We start from the raw sequence: 18,928 nt of genomic DNA on the forward strand, positions 1-18,928 counted from the left end.
CCTTATCGAAAGCCTTCTGAAAGTCCAAATACACCACATCCACTGGTTCTCCCTTATCCATTCTATCAGTTACATTCTTAAAAATTCCAGTAGATTAGTCAAGCATGATTTACCTTTTGTAAATCCATGTTGACTTTGTCCGATCCTGTCACTGTTTTTCCAAGTGCTCTGCTATTACACCTTTTATAATGGACTCTAGCATTTTCCCCACCATCGATATCAGGCTTACCGATCTATAATTCCTCGTTTTTTCTCTACCACACTTTTTAAATAGTGGGGTTACATTAGCTATCCTCCAATCCATGGGAACTGTTCCAGAGTCTACAGAAATTTGGAAGAGGACCGGCAATGCACCTATTATTTCTAGGGCCACTTCCTTAAGTACCCTAGGATGTAGATTATCAGGCCCTGGGGATTTTTTGGCCTTCAATCCTGTCAATTTCCCTAACAGCATTTCCCTACAAATACTGATTTCATTCAATTCCTCCCTCTCATTAGATCCTATGTTCCCCGACATCTCTGTGAGTTTATTTGTCTCCCCCTTTGTGAAGACAGAACCAAAGTATGTATTTAATTGGTCTGCCATTTCTTTATTCCCCATTATAAATTCCCCCGAATCTGACTGCAACGGACCTACGCTTGCCTTCACCAATCTGTTTCTCTTATTGGTGAGTAAGTGCCGCTTGATAGCACTGTCGATGACACCTTCCATCACTTTGCTGATGATTGAAAGTAGACTGATGGGGCGGTAATTGGCCGGGTTGGATTTGTCCTGCTTTTTGTGGACAGGACATACCTGGGCAGTTTTCCATATTGTCGGATAGATGCCAGTGTTGTTGCTGTACTGGAACAACTTGGCCAGAGGCACGGCTAGTTCTAGAGCACAAGTCTTTAGCACAATAGCCGGGATGTTGTTGGGGCCCATAGCCTTTGCTGTATCCAGTGCACTCAGCCATTTCTTGATATCACGTGGAGTGAGTCGAATTGGCTGAATACTGGCTTCTGTGATGGCGGGGACCTCGGGAGTAGGCCGATATGGATCATCCACTCAGCACTTCTGGCTGAAGTTGGTTGCAAACGCTTCAGTCTTGTCTTTTGCACTCACGTGCTGGGCTCCACCATCATTGAGAATGGGGATATTCTTGGAGCCTCCTCCTTCCGGTAGTTGTTTAATGGTCCACCACCATTCACGACCGGGCCACGAGGTTACAGATTGTGGTGGAATACAATTCTGCTGCTGCTGATGGCCCACAGCGCCTCATGGATGCCCAGCTTTGTGCTGCTAGATCTGTTCTGAATCTATCCCATTTATCACAGTGGTAGTGCCACACAACACGATGGAGGGTGTACTCAGTGTGAAGATGGGACTTTGTCTCCACAATGACTGTGCGGTGGTCACTGCTGCCAATACTGTCATGGACAGATGCATCTGCGACAGGTAGATTGGGGAGGACGAGGTCAAGCAGGTTTTTCCCTCTTTTTGGTTCACTCACCACGTGACGAAGGCCCAGACTGGCAGTTATGTCCTTCAGGACTCGGCCAGCTCGGTCAGTAGTGGTGCTACAGAGCCACTCTTGGTGATGGACATTGAAGTCCCCCACGCAGAGTACATTCTGTGCCCTTGCAACTTTCAGTGCTTCTTCCAAGTGGTGTTCAACATGATTCATCAGCTGAGAGAGGGTATAGGTGGTAATCAGCAGGAGGTTTCCATGCTTTACCTGAAGCCATGAGACTTCAAGGGGTCCTGGGGCTGTGATGATTGACTTCCAACAACCACAACCATCTTCCTTTGTGCTAGGTATGACTCTAGCCAGTGGAGAGTTTCCCCCCCGATTCTCATTGACTTCAGTTTTACTAGGGCTCCTTGATGCCAGACTCGGTCAAATGCTGCCTTGATGTCAAGGGCAGTCACTCTCACCTCACCTCTGGAATTCAGCTCCTTTGTCCTTGGTTGGACCAAGGCTGTAATGAGGTCTGGAGCCGAGTGGTCCTGACGGAGCCCAAACTGGGCATCAGTGAGCAGGTTATTGGTAAGTAAATGCTGCTTGATAGCACTGTCGATGACACCTTCCATCACTTTGCTGATGATTGAGAGTAGACTGATGGGGCGGTAATTGGCCGGGTTGGAGTTGTCCTGCTTTTTGTGGACAAGACATTCCGGGGCAGTTTTCGGCAATGTCGGATAGATGCCGGTGTTAAAGCTGTACTGGAACAGCTTGCCTAGAAGTGCGGTTAGTTCTTGAGCACAAGTCTTCAGCATGATAGCCGGGATGTTGACAGGGCCAATAGACTTCGCTATATTTTTTTAAATTCATTTTTATGTGATGTGGGCCTCGCTGGCAAGGCCAGCATTTATTGTCCATCCCTAATTGCCATTGAGAAGGTGGTGGTGAGCCGCCTTCGTGAACCGCTGCAATCCTTGGTTGGGGGAATGAATGTTTAAAGTGTTAGAGGGGGTGCCAGTCAAGCGGGTGCTTTGTCCTGTATGGTGTCGAGCTTCTAGAGTGTTATTTGAGCTGCAGTCATCCAGGCAAGTGGAGATACTCCATCACACTCCGTACTTGTGCCTTGTAGATGGTAGAAAGGCTTTGGGGAGTCAGGAGGTGAGACACTCGCCGCAGAATACCTCGCTTCTGACCTGCTCTTGTTGCCACAGTATTTATGTGGCTGGTCCAGTTAAGTTTCTGGTCAATGGTGACGCCCAGGGTGTTGATGGTGGGGGATTCGGCAATGGTAATGCCATTGAATGTCATGGGGCGGTGGTTAGACTCTCGCTTGTTGGAGATAGTCATTGCCTGGCACTTCTGTGGCGCGAATGTTATCTGCCACTTAACAACCCAAGCCTGAACGTCTTCCATAGAAACATAGAAGATAGGAGCAGGAGTAGGCCATTCGGCCCTTCGAGCCTGCTCCGCCATTCAATGAGATCATGCCTGATCATTCAAATTCAGTACCCTGTCCCTGCCTTCTCCCCATATCCCTTGATCCCTTTAGCCTTAAGAAATATATACAACACCTTTTTGAATATATTTAATGAACTGGCCTCCACCGCCCTCTGTGGCAGAGAATTCCACAGGTTCACCGCTATCTGGGTGAAGAAATTCCTCCTCATTTCAGTCCTAAATGGCTTACCCCTTATCCTTAGACTATGACCCCTGGTTCTGGACTCCCCGGCCATCTGAAACATCCTTCCTGCATCGAGTTTGTCCAGGCCTGACAGAATTTTATAGGTTTCGATGAGATCCCCTCTCAATCTTCTAAACTCCAGTGAGTATAAGCCCAATCGACACAATCTCTCCTCATACGTCATTCCTGCCATCCCAGGTATCAGCCTGGTGAATCTTCGCTGTACTCCTTCCATGGCAAGAACGTCCTTCCTCAGGTAAGGCGACCAAAACTGCACACAATACTCAAGGTGTGGTCTCACCAAGGCCCTGTACAGCTGTAGCAAGACATCCTTGTTCCTGTACTCGAACCCTCTTGCTACGAAGACCAACATACCATTTGCCTTCTTAACCGCCTGCTGCACCTGCATGCTTACCTTCAGCGACTGGTGCACAAGAACACCCAGGTCTCTTTGCACTTCCCCTTCTCCCAATCTATTGCCATTCAAATAATAATCTGCCTTCCTGTTTTTGCCACCAAAGTGGATAACCTCACATTTATCCACATTATAGTGCATTTGCCATGTTTCTGCCCAATCACCCAATCTGTCCAAATCGTACTGGAGTTTCTCGACATCCTCCTCACAGCTTACCCTCCCACCCAGCTTTGTGTCGTCTGCAAATTTGGAGATATTACATCCAATTCCCTCGTCCAGATCATTAATATATATTGTGAACAGCTGGGGTCCAAGGACTGATCCTTGCGGTACCCCACTAGTCACTGCCTGCCACTCGGAAAATGACCCGTTTATTCCAACTCTCTGCCTTCTGTCCGCCAACCAGTTCTCTATCCAAGTCAATACCTTGCCCCCAATCCCATGTGCCTTAATTTTGCACGCTAATCTCTTATGTGGGACCTTATCGAAAGCCTTCTGAAAGTCCAAATACACCACATCCACTGGTTCTCCCTTATCTATTTTACCAGTTACATCCTCAAAAAATTCCAGTAGATTAGTCAAGCATGATTTACCTTTGGTAAATCCATGTTGACTTTGTCCGCTCCTGTCACTGCTTACCAAGTGCTCTGCTATTACATCTTTTATAATGGACTCTAGTATTTTCCCCACTACCGATGTCAGGCTTACCGGTCTATAATTCCTCACTTTTTCTCTACCACCTTTTTTGAATAGTGGGGTAACATTAGCTACCCTCCAATCCATGGGTACTGTTCCAGAATCTATCGAGTTCTGGAAGATGACCAGCAATGCATCTACTATTTCTAGGGCCACTTCCTTAAGTACCCTGGGATGTAGGTTATCAGGCCCTGGGGATTTATTGGCCTTCAGTCCCATCAATTTTCCTAACACCATTTCCCTACAAATACTGATTTCTTTCAGTTCCACCCTTTCATCAGGCCCTATGTTCCCCGGCATCTCTGGGAGGTTATTTGTGTCCTCCTTTGTGAAGACAGAACCAAAGTATGAACTTAGTTGGTCTGCCATTTATTTGTTTCCCATTATAAATTCCCCTGATTCTGACTGCAAGGGACCTATGCTTGACTTCACCAATCTTTTTCTCTTCACATATCTATAAAAGCTTTTACAGTCAGTTTTTATGTTCCCTGCAAGCTTACTCTCATATTCTATTTTCCCTTTCTTAATTAATCCCTTTGTCCTCCTTTGTTGAATCCTAAACTGCTCCCAATCCTCAGGATTATTGCTTTTTCTGGCCAATTTATATGTCGTCTCCTTGGATCTTATGCTATCCCTAATTTCCCTTGTTAGCCACGGTTGAGTCACCTTTTTTGTTTTATTTTTATGCCAAACTGGGATGAACAAATTCTGTAGCTCATCCTTTCGGTCTTTGAATGTTTGCCATTGCCTATCCACCGTCAACCCTTTGAGTGCCATTCCCCAATCAATCCTACCCAACTCGCTCCTCAGACCATCGTAGTTTCCTTTATTTAAATTGAGGACCCTAGTCTCTGAGTCAACTACTTCATTCTCCATCTTAATGAAGAATTCGATCATATTATGATCGCTCAGACCCAAGGGGCCTCGTAAAAAAGATTGCTAATTAATCCTTTCTCGTTACATAATACCCAGTCTAAGATGGCCTGATCTCTGGTTGGTTCCTCGACATATTGATCCAGGAAAGCATCCTGTAAACACTCCAGGAATTCCTCCTCCACAGTATTATTACTAATTTGGTTGGCCCAATCTATATGTAGATTAAAGTCACCCATGATGACTGCTGTGCCCTTATTGCACGCTTCTTTAATTTCCCTTTTAATGCCATCCCCAACCTCCGCCTTACTGTTGGGAGGTGTATAAACCACTCCCACTAATGTTTTTTTCCCCTTAGTATTTCTCAATTCTACCCATACAGATTCCACATCATCAGAGCTAATATCCTTCATTACAATTGTATTAATCCCTTCTTTAACCAGTAATGTTACCCCACCTCCCTTTCCTTTTTGCCTATCTTTCCTGAATATCGAATACCCCTGGATGTTGAGTTCCCAGTCTTGGCCATCCTTGAGCCACGTTTCCGTAATCCCAACCAAATCATATTTGTTTACCTCTATTTGCGCAGCCAATTCGTCCACCTTATTACAAATGCTCCTCGCATTAAGGCACAAAGCTTTCAGGCTTGTTTTTTAACGCTCTTAGACCTATTAGAATTATTATTTACTGTGGCCACGTTTGATTTAAACCGTTGATTTCTCTGACTGCCACTTTTGTTTTTCTCCTTCCTATCTTTTGCTTTTATCCCTGTTTCCCTTTCCTCTGTCTCCCTGCTCAGGTTCCCAACCCCCTGCCATTTTAGTTTAAGCCCCCCTGAACAGTGCTAGCAAACCTCCCCGCAAGGATATTTGTCCCGCTCTGGTTCAGGTACAACCCGTCTGACTTGTACAAGTCCCACCTTCCCCAGAAGCAGGCCCAGTGATCCAGGAAACTAAAGCCCTCCCTCCTGCACCAAGTCTTTAGCCACGCATTCATCTGCTCTATCCTCCTATTCCTATACTCACTAGCACATGGCACCGGGAGTAATCCAGAGATTACAACCTTTGAGGTCCTGCTCTTTAATCTGCTACCTAGCTCCCTAAATTCTTGCTGCAGGACCTCATCCCTCTTCCTACCCATGTCGTTGGTCCCAATGTGAACCACGACCTCTGACTGTTCACCCTCCCCCTTCAGAATGCCCTGCAGCCGTTCAGTGACATCCTTGACCCTGGCACCAGGGAGGCAACAAACCATCCTGGAGCCACGTCTAAGACCACAGAAACGCCTATCTGTTCCCCTTACGATAGAATCCCCTACCACTATTGCTCTCCCACTCTTTTTCCTCCGTTCCTGAGCAGCAGAAGCACCCCTGGTGCCAGGAAGTTGGCTGCTGCTGCCTTCCTCTGGTAAGTCATCCCCCTCAACAGTATCCAAATCGGTATACCTGTTTGAGAAGGGGATGGCCACAGGAGTCCCCTGCACTACCTGCCTGCCTCTACTGCTCTGCCTGATGGTCACCCATTTGCCTTCTGCCTGCGGTGTGACCAACTCACTAAACGTGTTATCCACGACCCTCTCAGCATCGTGAATGCTCCAAAGCCCATCCATCCGCAGCTCCAGCGCCGCAATGCGGTCTGCTAGTAGCCGCAGCTGGATGCATTTCTGCATCCAGGTCTTGTTGCAGGCGGGCATGGACTGCTTCATTATCTGAGGAGTTGTGAATGGCACTGAACACTGTGTAGTCATCAGCCAACATCCCCACTTCTGACCGTATCCAGTGCACACAGCCATTTCTTGCTACCACGTGGAGTGAATTGGCTGAGGACTGGCTTCTGTGATGGTGAGGATCTCAGGAGAAGGCCGATATGGATCATCCACTCGGCACTTCTGGCTGAAGATGGTTGCAAACGCTTCAGCCTTGTCTTTTGCACTCACGTACTGGACTCCACCATCCTTGAAGATGGGGATGTTCATGGAGCCTCCTTCTCCCGTTAGTTGTTCAATGGTCCACCACCATTCACGACTAGATGTGGCAGAACTGCAGAGCATTGATCTGATCCGTTGATCGTGGGTTCACTTAGCCCTGTCTATAGCATGCTGCTTCTGCTTTTTAACATGCATATAGTCCCGTGTTGCAGCTTCTCCAGGTTGGCACCTCATTTTTCGGTACGCCTAGTGCGGCTCCTGGCATGCTCTTCTACACACCTCAGTGAGCCAGGGTTTGTCCCCTGGTTTGATGGTAATGGTAGACTGAGGGATATGTCAGGCCATGAGGTTACTGATTGTGGTGGAATACAATTCTGCTGCTGCTGATGGCCCACAGCGCCTCATGGATGCCCAGCGTTGAGCTGCTTGATCTGTTCTGAATCTATCCCATTTAGCACAGTGGTAGTGGCACACAACACGATGGAGGGTGTCCTCAGTGTGAAGACCGGACTTCGTCTCCACAATGACTGTGCATTGGTCACTGCTACCAAAGCTGTCATGGGCAGATGCATCTGCGGCAGGTAGATTGGTGAGGATGAGGTCAAGTAGGTTTTTCCCTATTGTTGGTTCTTTTTTTTTTATTCATTGATGGGATGTGGGCGTTGCTGGCTGGCTAGGCCTGCATTTAGTGCCCATCCCTAATTGCCCTTGAGAAGATGGTGGTGAGCCACCTTCTTGAACCGCTGCAGTCCGTATGGTGTAGGTACACCCACAATGCTGTTAGGAAGGGAGTTCCAGGATTTTGGCCCAGCGACAGTGAAGGAACGGCGATACAGGTCCAAGTCAGGATGGTGTGTGGCTTGGAGGGGAACTTGTAGGTGGTGATGTTCCCATGCGTCTGCTGCCCTTGTCCTTCTAAGTGGTAGTGGTCGCGGGTTTGGAAGGTGCTGTTGAAGGAGCTTTGGCGAGTTGCTGCGGTGCATCTTGTAGATGGTGCACACTGCAGCCACAGTGCGCCGGTGGTGGAGGGAGTGAATGTTGAAGGTGGTGGATGGAGTGCCAATCAAGCGGGCTGCTTTATCCTGAATGGTGCAGGCCCAGACTGGCAGCTATGTCTTTAAGGACTTGGCCAGCTCGGTCAGTAGAGGTGCTACCGAGGCACTCTTGGTGATGGACATTGAAGTCCTCCACCCAGAGTACATTCTGTGCCCTTGCTACTCTCAGTGCTTCTTCCAAGTGGTGTTCAACATGGAGGAGAACTGATTCATCAGCTGAGGGAGGGCGGTAGGTGTTAATCAGCAGGAGGTTTCCTTCACCTTGCTTTACCTAAAGCCATGAGACTTCAGGAGATCCGGAGTCAAGATTGAGGACTCCCAGGACCACTCCTTCCCGACTGTATACCACTGTGCCGCCACTCCTGGTGGGTCTGTCCTGCCGGTGGGACAGGATCTGCCCAGGTGATGGTGATGGAGGAGTTTGGGACAGTGGCTGAAAGGTATGATTCTGTGAGTATGAGTCTGTCAGGCTGTTGCTTGACTTGTCTGTGGAACAGCTCTCCCAATATTGGCACAAGTGCCCAGATGTTGGTGAGGAGGACTTCGCAAGGTCGACTGGGCTGGGTGTGCCATTGTCATGTCCGTAGCCGGTACCGATGTCAATGCTGGGTGGTCCAAATGGTTTTATCTGGGGTATTTATGGCAATACTAAAGGAATATGTCTCCACAGGTTGAGATACGGCCCTTCCTGTTGGCCTTTGTTTTTAGAATTCACTGCGGATGTTCTAACATTTCAGCACAATGGTAACTGCACCTGACCTTGGTTCCCAGGCTAACTGCAGTCTAGACGACCGTGGCAATCTCTTTCTCACCCCAGGCTGTCTGGTTACAGCTTCCTCACAGACTTTTAAGCATAAGAAAAAGGGTTACATGTTACACATCATTCAGGCTATCATTGCATACAGTTGATGATTACAAACTTCTACATTTAATCCTTACACACGATTATGGATCTGTTACTGACAATTATAAGATATTATTGGTTATAAGATATTAAAACAAGAATTCAAAAAAAACAAACATGTAATTCATAACAATCTTACAGTCCCTGCCTCGTATCTCAGTCTCTGGAGTTCCATTAATTCTCTCAGCTTTTCTCACAGACTGACTGTCGCTTTGCTAACAAGGCTTGTTAAAGTCTGCACCATTAATATTTGGTCAAGCAGGCCCAAGGCCTCTTTCTTCCATTTTAAAATCTAACTGGGTCTACCCAAGGCATATTACACTGGTTTATAAACACGATTATTCAAGAATTGGCGAGCATTGACTAACAGTTACATAATACCAACCTAAACCTACAACTAATAATGTTTATTTCATTTCGTCCATGTTAGCTAGTGGGAATCTGAAATGGGGATTTCTCAGGATTCTTACACTGGGACAGACAGATACTCACTGGAGGACTTATCAGGAACAGTTGTAAGCGTGTAGCTCTCATCTCCTTACGCTGCTCGAAGCTCGAAGTCCAAGTCCCTCTGAGCTTTTGGGTGTTGTTCCATTTATCGACCCCGCCCATAAAACTGGCCCCGCCGCCAGATCGGGATAATGAGCCTGGCGAGTTTCCGCTGATTGTGCCCGTTTGAGGAAGCTCTTCAAATTGAACCCATTTTTAGGGGCACAGGCACTAGTAGGCACGTTTTAACAGTTTTTAAACATTAAAATATATTAAATTTATGAAGAAACTGACTAGTGTACACCAATGAAACTAGTAAATGGTTCAGTACAGTTTTAAAGTCGTTCTTGGTCATCTGAAAGCAGACTACTCACAGGTGGAGGATTAGACACTCTTAATAAAATGCTTATTTTTTGTGACCATAGAATGATGCAGAACAAAAGGAGGCCATTCGGCCCATCTTTGGTAGAGCTATCCTATTAATCCCAGTCCCCTGCTCTTTCCCCACAGCCTTGTCATTTTTTCCCTTGAACTATTTATCCAATACTCTTTGGAATGTTACTATTGAATCTGCTTCCACCGCCCTTTCAGGCAGCGCGTTCCAGATCACAACAACTCGCTGTGTAAAAAATGTTTCCTCATGTCGCCTCTGGTTCTTTGGCCAATCACCTTCAATCTGTGTCCTCTGGTTACCAACCCTTCTGCCATTCGAAACAGTTTCTCCTTATTTACTCGATCAAAATCATACATGGTGTGGAGATGCCGGTGTTGGACTGGGGTGGACAAATGTAAGAAGTCACACAACACCAGGTTATAGTCCAACAGCTTTATTTGAAATCACAAGCTTTCGGAGCGCTGCTCCTTCGTCAGGTGAAGTGGAGAGATGCATAAAGTCAGTACCTTGCCCCAAATCCCATGTGCCTTAACTTTACATGCTAATCTCTTATGCGGGACCTTATCAAAGGCCTTCTGAAAGTCCAAATACACCACATCCACTGGCTCTCCCTTATCTATTCTACCAGGTACATCATCAAAAATTTCCACTAGATTAGTCAAGCACGATTTACCTTTTGTAAATCCATGTTGACTTTGTCTGATCCTGTCACTGTTTTCGAAGTGCTCTGCTATTACATCTTTTACAATGGACTCTAGCATTTTCCCCACTACCGATGTCAGACTTACCAGTCTGTAATTCCCCATTTTCTCTGTACCACCTTTTTTGAATAGTGGGGTAACATTAGCTACCCTCCAATCCATGGGAACTGTTCCAGAGTCTATAGAATTTTGGAAGATGACCAGCAATGCATCTACTATTTCTCGGGCCACTTCCTTAAGTATCCTAGGATGTAGATTATCAGGCCCTGGGGATTTAGCAGCCTTCAATCCCGTCAATTTCCCGAACACCATTTCCATACAAATACTGATTTCATTCAGTTCCTCCCTCTCATTAGACCCTATATTCCCCGACATCTCTGGGAGGTTATTTGTGTCCTCCTTTCTGAAGACAGAACCAAAGTATGTATTTAATTGGTCTGCCATTTCTTTGTTCCCCATTATAAATTCCCCTGATTCTGACTGCAAGGGACCTACGCTTGACTTCACTAATCTTTTTCTCTTCACATATCTATAGATACCTTGGTTTGAAAGTCGATATATACCACATCCACCTCACTACCTTCATCAACTCTCCCCGTTACTTCATCAAAGAACTCGATCTCGTTAGTCAAACACGATTTGCCTTTAACAAATCCGTGCTGACTTTCATTTCCTCGCCCATACTTTCCCAAACGCTGATTAATTTTGTCCCAGATTATTGTCTCTACAACTTTCCCCACCACCGACGTTAGGCTGACTGGCCTGTAGTTGCCAGGTTTAGCCCTCTCCCCTTTTGAAAAGAGCAGTGCAACATTTGCAATCCTCCGGTCCTCTGGCACCACCCCCAGATCTAAGAAGCATTGGAAGATTGTGGCCAGAACCTCCGCAATTTCCCCCCTTACTTCCCCCAGTAACATAGGATGCATCCCATCCAGACCGGGGACTTTTCTACTTTGAGGAACATGCACACACACATCTACCCATATACACCCAGTCCCACAGAGTGACTTTCCTCAGTTAGTAATCTGGTAAGGAGTATGGAATGTGTTCAACCCCCAGGTATTTTAACCCCAGTTTGTGGGGCATTAAACTGGGAACAGTATTTAGTTGTACATTGAGGCTCCAGTTCCAGCTTTTGTTCATTTTAGTATTTATATCCCCACAGAATCCCACAGTCCGGAGGCGGGTGTAATGTTTGATATTTTCAGAAGCTGTGACCTCCCTCCCTGGAAATCCCGGTGTTTTCTGCTGTTGTCAGATCCTCGTTTCCTCCCCTCAGGGCGGCTCTTTACTCGAATTGAAAAACAAAAAAGTCAGAAAGGGGGATCTCGATGAGAAAATCTCTCCCCGATCCCCGGCCAGTCTCTCCCCAATCCCCGGCCAGTCTCTCCCCCCAGTCCCCGGCCAGTCTATCCCCCTGATCCCCAGCCAGTCTCCCCCCGATCCCCGGCCAGTCTCTCCCCGATCCCTGGCCAGTCTCTCCCCCCGATCCCCGGCCAGTCTCTTCCCCCCGATCCCCGGCCAGTCTCTCCCCCCGATCCCCGGCCAGTCTCTCCCCCCGATCCCCGGCCAGTCTCTCCCCCCGATCCCCGGCCAGTCTCTCCCCGATCCTCGGCCAGTCTCTCCCCCCGATCCCCGGCCAGTCTCTCCCCCCGATCCCCGGCCAGTCTCTCCCCCCCTGATCCCCGACCAGTCTCTCTCCCCGATCCCCGGCCAGTCTCTTCCCCGCCGATCCCCGGCCAGTCAACCCCCGATCCCCGGATAGTCTCCCCCCGATCCCCGGCCAGTCTCTTCCCCCCGATCCCCAGCCAGTCTCTCCCCCCGATCCCCGGCCAGTCTCTCCCCCCGATCCCCGGCCAGTCTCTCCCCCCGATCCCCAGCCAGTCTCTCCCCCCGATCCCCGGCCAGTCTCTCCCCGATCCCCGGCCAGTCTCTCCCCCCGATCCCCGGCCAGTCTCCCCCCCCGATCCCCGGCCAGTCTCTCCCCCGATCCCCGGCCAGTCTCTCCCCCCCCCGATCCCCGGCCAGTCTCTCCCCGATCCCCGGCCAGTCTCTCCCCCCCCGATCCCCGGCCAGTCTCTCCCCCCGATCCCTGGCCAGTCTCTCCCCCGCGATCCCCGGCCAGTCTCTCCCCCCGATCCCCGGCCAGTCTCTTCCCCCGATCCCCGGCCAGTCTCTCCCCCCGATCCCCGGCAAGTCTCCCCCTGATCCCCGGCCATCCTCTCCCCCCGATCCCCGGCCAGTCTCTCCCCGATCCCCAGCCAATCTCTCTCCCCGATCCTCGGCCAGTCTCTCCTCCCGATCCCCGGCCAGTCTCTCCTCCCGATCCCCGGCCAGTCTCTCCCCGATCCCCGTCCAGTCTCTCCCCCCCTGATCCCCGACCAGTCTCTCTCCCCGATCCCCGGCCAGTCTCTTCCCCGCCGATCCCCGGCCAGTCAACCCCCGATCCCCGGATAGTCTCCCCCCGATCCCCGGTCAGTCTCTCCCCCGGTTCCCAGCCAGTCTCTCCCCCCGATCTCCGGCGAGTCTCCCCCCAATCCCCGGCGAGTCTCACCCCGATCCCCGGCCAGCCTCTCTCCCCCAGATCCCCGGCCAGTCTCTCCCCCCGATCCCCGGCCAGTCACCCCCCGATCCCCAGCCAGTCTCCCCCCGATCCCCAGCCAGTCTCTCCCCGATCCCCGTCCAGTCTCTCCCCCCGATCCCCGGCCAGTCTCTCCCCGGCCAGTCTCTCCCCCGATTCCCAGCCAGTCTCTCCCCCCGATCCCCGGCCAGTCTCTCCCCGGCCAGTCTCTCCCCCGATTCCCAGCCAGTCTCTCCCCCCGATCTCCAGCGAGTCTCCCTCCGATCCCCGGCGAGTCTCACCCCGATCCTCGGCCAGTCTCTCTCCCCCCGATCCCCGGCCAGTCTCTCCCCCGATCTCCGGCGAGTCTCCCCCCGTGATCCCCGGCCAGTCTCTCCCCACCCCGATCCCCGGCCCGTCTCTCCCCCCGATCCCCAGTGAGTGTCTTCCCCCGATCCCCGGCCAGTTTCTCCCCCCGATCCCCGGCCAGTCTCTCCCCCCGATCAGTCTCTCCCCCCGATCCCCGGCCAGTCTCTCTAATCCCGGGTGAATCTCTCTAATTCTCTGCTTTTTCTCCCAGTCTCTGTGACCCTGGATGTGGAAACAGTGAGTCCATGGCTCGAGATATCTGAGGATCTGAAGAGTTTGAGATGGACCCGGACCAAGAGGAATCTCCCTGACACCGGGAAGAGGTTTACAGACAAGCCCTGTGTGCTGGGATCGGAGGGATTCACATCGGGGAGACATTACTGGGAGGTGGAGGTGGCGGGTAATCGGGGCTGGAGTCTGGGAGTAGCCGCAGAGTCTGTGGGGAGGGAGGGTTGGGTCACATTGAGCCCGGAGACTGGATTCTGGACCATCGAGCGGTTTGATGATGTGTTTTATGTAATCTCCTCCCCTGAATCCCGTCTCCCCGCCGGTCCGATCCCCGGGAAGGTGGGAGTTTCTCTCAGTTATGAGTCCGGGACAGTTTCATTTTACAGCGCGGACACCAAGTCCCATCTCCACACCTTCACTGGGAATAAATTCACGGGGAAACTTTATCCTTTCTTTGGGACTTGGGATGTGAACAAGTGGCTGAGAATCTGCTCCGGCTCCGATCCGGGTCTGTAAAAGGGGCGGGGCCTCGGGCCGGCCCGCATCATCCATGACGTCACAATGACTTGACCCCCCACGCCATTCGGGTCAGGAGCAGAGGTCAGGGGTCAGGAGTTAGAAAATGTAATTTCCAAATTACACATTGTAAAATCCCAATGAGACTGTAAATACAACCAATAAAAATATAAAATGTCAGAAGAAGAAAGAAAGACTTGCATTTCTATAGCGCCTTTCACGACCACCGGGCTTCCCAAAGCGTTTTACAGCCAATGAAGTACTTTTTGGAGTGTAGTCACTGTTGTAATGTGGGAAACGCGGCAGCCAATCTGCGCACAGCAAGCTCCCACAGACAGTAATGTGATAATGACCAGATAATCTGTTTTTTGTTACGCTAATTGAGGGATAAATATTGGCCAAGGCACCAGGGAAAACTCAAACACAAAAGCAAAATACTGCAGATGCTGAAAATCTGAAATAAAAGGAGAAAATGCTGGAAATACTCAGCAGGTCAGGCAGCATCTGTGGAGAGAGAAACAGAGTTAACGTTTCAGGTCAATGACCCTTCGTCAGAACTCTTCTCTGAAATAGTGCCTTGGGATCTTTTACATCCACCTGAGAGAGCAGACAGGGCCTCGGTTTAAGGTCTCATCGAAAAGACACCTCCGACAGTGCGGCGCTCGCTCAGTACTGCACTGGAGTGTCAGCCTAGATTGTTGTGCTGGTGTCTCTGGAGTGGGACTTGAACCCACAACTTTCTGACTCAGGAAGCGAGAGTGCGACCAACTGAGCCACTGGCTGACACTGTAATAAAAACAAAGACTAAAATAAAAAGTAAAACCAACAGCAACTCTATCCCAGCCCTTTCTCATCACTGCCCCACTCCTTTATATTAAAAAGCAGGTATAAGTTGTGCTCTCAAAATGAGGACATTCCTCAGTTCATCAGCACCATTAGTGATGAGAAATACACAAACTATCTCTCTTCAAGATGACGGGGAGTTTGCAAATCTTCGGTTTAACGGGCTGAATGTTCACTTTTACTGCGGTGCGGGCTGTAAAACGGGCGGCCGATCCGCTAACGCCTGTTGTGGTAAAAGTGAAAATTCACCCCGAGAGTGTTTGACGTTCCCCTGCAGTTGATTGTAGTGCCACTTTCAGCCAGGAGATGGTGATGGCGAGCTGTACAAAGAGCTGTAAAGTTTTACAGTGCAGTATCACCACCTGCTGGTGGAAACCGGTACTGAGGGAATATCAAAAACAGCAAATGCTGAAACACTCGGCGGATCAGACAATTCAGGCAGGGCCTTCCTTCAGAACTGAAAGATAATGGGATCAGAAAAAAGAATGGAAAATAAATACGAGCCTAGAATTCCCTCTTCCGTGCTCCTGACAAACACAGAGTCGCTGTCGGGAAAATCCGTATCCCGGTTTGTCCAATGTTCAAAAAAGCACAGGTTGGGAGTGTGGAATTTCCCAATATGGGCTCTTGCTGTGTGTCAGGAGAGCAGAATTCCAAAATCTGGGCCTGTATTCCGAGTACAGAGAGGAGATTAATCAGTTAAAAAATCTCTGAAGTGGGTGCTGAAGACATGAAATTTATTTCCCGAGGGTGCCTGGGAGATACTTTGGTCAAAAGTGAATGGAAACTAGTTACTGGATTATCCTAGGCAGCGCCCTAGGTATGTGTCAGACCGTTACTTCACCCCTTGGTCCTGGATTTGAATCAAACAACAACGACAAATTGCATTTATATAGCACCTTAAACATAGTAAAATGACCCAAGGCGTTTCACAGGAACGTTATCAAACCAAATTTGACACTGAGCCACATAAGGAGTTTGGTCAAAGAGGGAGGTTTAATGGAGTTTATTAAAGGAGGAGTGAGAGGAAGAGAGGCGGAGAGGGTTAAGAAGGACATTTCAGAGCTTAGGGCCTAGGCTGCTGAAGACACGGCTGCCAATGGTGGAGCGATGAAAATCGGGGATGTGCAAGAGGCCAGAACTGGAGGAGCACAGAGATCTCGGAGGGTTGTAGGACTGCAGGAGGTTACGGAGATAGGGAGGGGCGAGGCCATGGAGGGATTTGAAAACAAGGATGATAATTTTAAAATCGAGGCCTTGCCGGACCGGGAGCCAGTGTAGGTGAGTGAGCACAGGGGCGAAGGGTGAACCGGATCTGCCGACTGCACGGTGCAGCCGCGACCAGTCTCCTTAGTGCCAGGGTCTGGGAGCCCACTCGGGTAACTGAAAACCCAGTAGAGTCTGAATGTTGTGGGGTCAAAGCCCTCGCCTTGCTGAGTACATAACCTGAGCTGACACTCCAGCGCAATAATGAAGGAATCAGAAGGAAAGAGCTTGCAATCATAAAGATCCTTCATGACTTCAAGACATGCCAAAGCACATCACAGCCAATGAATTCTTTTTGAAGTGCAGTCACCGTTATTTAGATGTACCATCTTTAGGTTGAGGTGTTAGAGGCCCTGTCTACCTGTTCAACTGGGTGTTAAAGATCACGAGACACTATTGAAATAAGGGCAGGCAGTTTACCCATGTCCCGGCCAACATTCAAATCAAATCAAATCAACTTTTATTGTCATTGTTAGTGCACAAGTGCAGTACAACGAAATGTAGGCTTGCGGCTCCCGAGAGTGTACATTTTGGATTAGGACACTTAAACATTTGAACATACATTTGTACATATATATTAGCATAAATATGACCATAATAAAGTGCATCGGCCGATGTGCAGGCTTTAGTATTTATTTGTGAAGTTCAGTAGGATGACAGCCCTGGGAAAGAAGCTGTTCCTAAATCTGGTCGTACGGGTGCGAATGCATCTGTAGCGTCTTCCAGATGGTAGGAGGGTGAACAGACTGTGGCTGGGGTGGGTAGGGTCTTTGATGATGGACCGTGCCCTCCATAGGCAGCGTTTCTGATATATATGTTCTATGGTCGGTAGCCGGGTGCCGGTAATGCGTTGGGCAGTTTTGACTACCCGCTGCAGGGCTTTCCGGTCATGGGAGCTACAGCTGCCGTACCATACCGTGATACAGTTTGTCAGGATGCTCTCTATAGTGCAGCGGTAGAAGTTAGAGAGGATCGGGGGTGACAGATTACATCCCTTCAGCCTCCTCAAGAAATATAGGCGCTGCTGGGCCTTCTTCCTTCTGCAATCAGTTGATGGATTTGGAGGAGTTGGGCAATGGAACATACACTTATTTACTGTATGTCGACCTTTCCCTTTCATCATTGTAAAGACCTCTATCGGGTATCTGTAAGATAGAGTGTACCGATAGGATTTACTAACCATTATTAAGTTTCTATAACCATTTTTATATAACTATAATATGTGGAATTCTATGTTAAAAACCGATATAGCCTGTATAAAATGGCGAATGGCTGAGACCAAAGCAGGATGGGAAATTATGCCAACCTGACTAAAAACCTGTGTTTTAAATTACTGTAGCAATGGAATATGGTGCTAAATAAACAGAGACTGTCAGAGACATAGAATTCGGTAATGTTATGGAAAAGCGATAAGAGCTAGAGAAAAGAGATAAGAGTTGGAGACATCCTTCATTTTAGAAACTGCAGAATAGACAAACTGTTTAGAAAACTCCTCAAGGATGTTCTGTAAAGTGAAACTCTTAGATACGGGTATTTTGTTATACACAGAAAGAGGCCGAGTGGGTTAACGAGGTCAGAAGATGATTGGTGAGGAGAGGAGGGACATTTACTAGGTGTCAGAGAGCTAATTACTGCCACATAGTCAAAATGGGAGAAAAAGGGTATAACAATACAGATATTGAACACCGAAAGCAGTGGAGGAAGAAGAAGCTTCAGTCAACAGAACACAGCAAGAGAAAAAAGAGACACAGTCACTCAGAGGAATGCCAGGGTTCGATGAACAGACTGTGACTATCTTCTTGTTCAGTATTACTTCTTTGTACTGGATGTTTAATGCTTAATAAACCTGTTTTACTGATACACAATATACCTGGACCCAGAGTGGTTTGTGTAGTCATGGACAAATTACTCTAAAGAGCTTTTAAAAGCTACATCATCCCTCAGTCTTCTCTTATCTAGAGAAAAGAGCCCCAGGCTGGGCATGGCCATCAGGTGAGGACACAACTGAGCTCAGCTCTGCTGTTCCCGAGACTGGAGTTAGTGCCTTCTGGAGAAGAAGCGAGGAAATTGAGGGTTGAGGGACTTCTGCAAAGAAAGCCACATTATGAAAAGGCGATTGGCTGTGCTGGTGCTCAGCTCACTGTGCCACGGTGCTCGCTGCACTCCACACATGGTGTTCTCCCAGTCTGAGCTGTGCTGCCCCATAAGCTGGAGTGAAATCTCTTTTACAGCCCTCAGTGCATTGAGAAATATTATAGTTTGCAACTTATTTTTTTCATGAGTAAGCTCTGTCACTGTAGTGTGGCAAATTCAGTTGCCCCCTTTTCGCCCGCCCCTCCAGTGCCACACATCTGTTCCCAGCTGATGGGGCTCACTGGCAAACTGTTCCTACCGGATATAAAACACAAAGTGCCGGCAGTGCATGGCAGACCAGTCAGTATCTGTAAAGAGAAAAGAGCCGATTGATGGTTTGAATGTGAATCTTTTCATCAGAACTCGTGATGAGGCGTTATACACCTGAAACACCTTTTCCAATTCAGGTTTATTGTATTAGTAGATTCTGTTTT

The 18,928-nt window shown here is 48.8% G+C and overlaps 1 protein-coding gene across 1 annotated transcript in view; it reads left to right on the top strand.

The window, feature by feature from the left end:
* Positions 1 to 18,228, top strand: part of LOC147096296 (zinc-binding protein A33-like) — a 38,856-nt gene extending 20,628 nt beyond the window's left edge. Inside the window, exon 6 of the mRNA XM_085973868.1 lies at positions 13,720 to 18,228. Coding sequence (XP_085829994.1) covers positions 13,720 to 14,252 — 533 coding nt within the window. The 3' untranslated portion in view covers positions 14,253 to 18,228. The remainder of the gene's footprint in view (positions 1 to 13,719) is intronic.
* The last annotated feature ends 700 nt before the right edge of the window (positions 18,229 to 18,928 follow it).

This window comes from Somniosus microcephalus, unplaced genomic scaffold (genome assembly GCF_052327205.1).
Source record: "Somniosus microcephalus isolate GS21.2 unplaced genomic scaffold, FLI_Smic_1.0 unresolved_chr1, whole genome shotgun sequence".
NCBI classification, from domain to species: domain Eukaryota; kingdom Metazoa; phylum Chordata; class Chondrichthyes; order Squaliformes; family Somniosidae; genus Somniosus; species Somniosus microcephalus.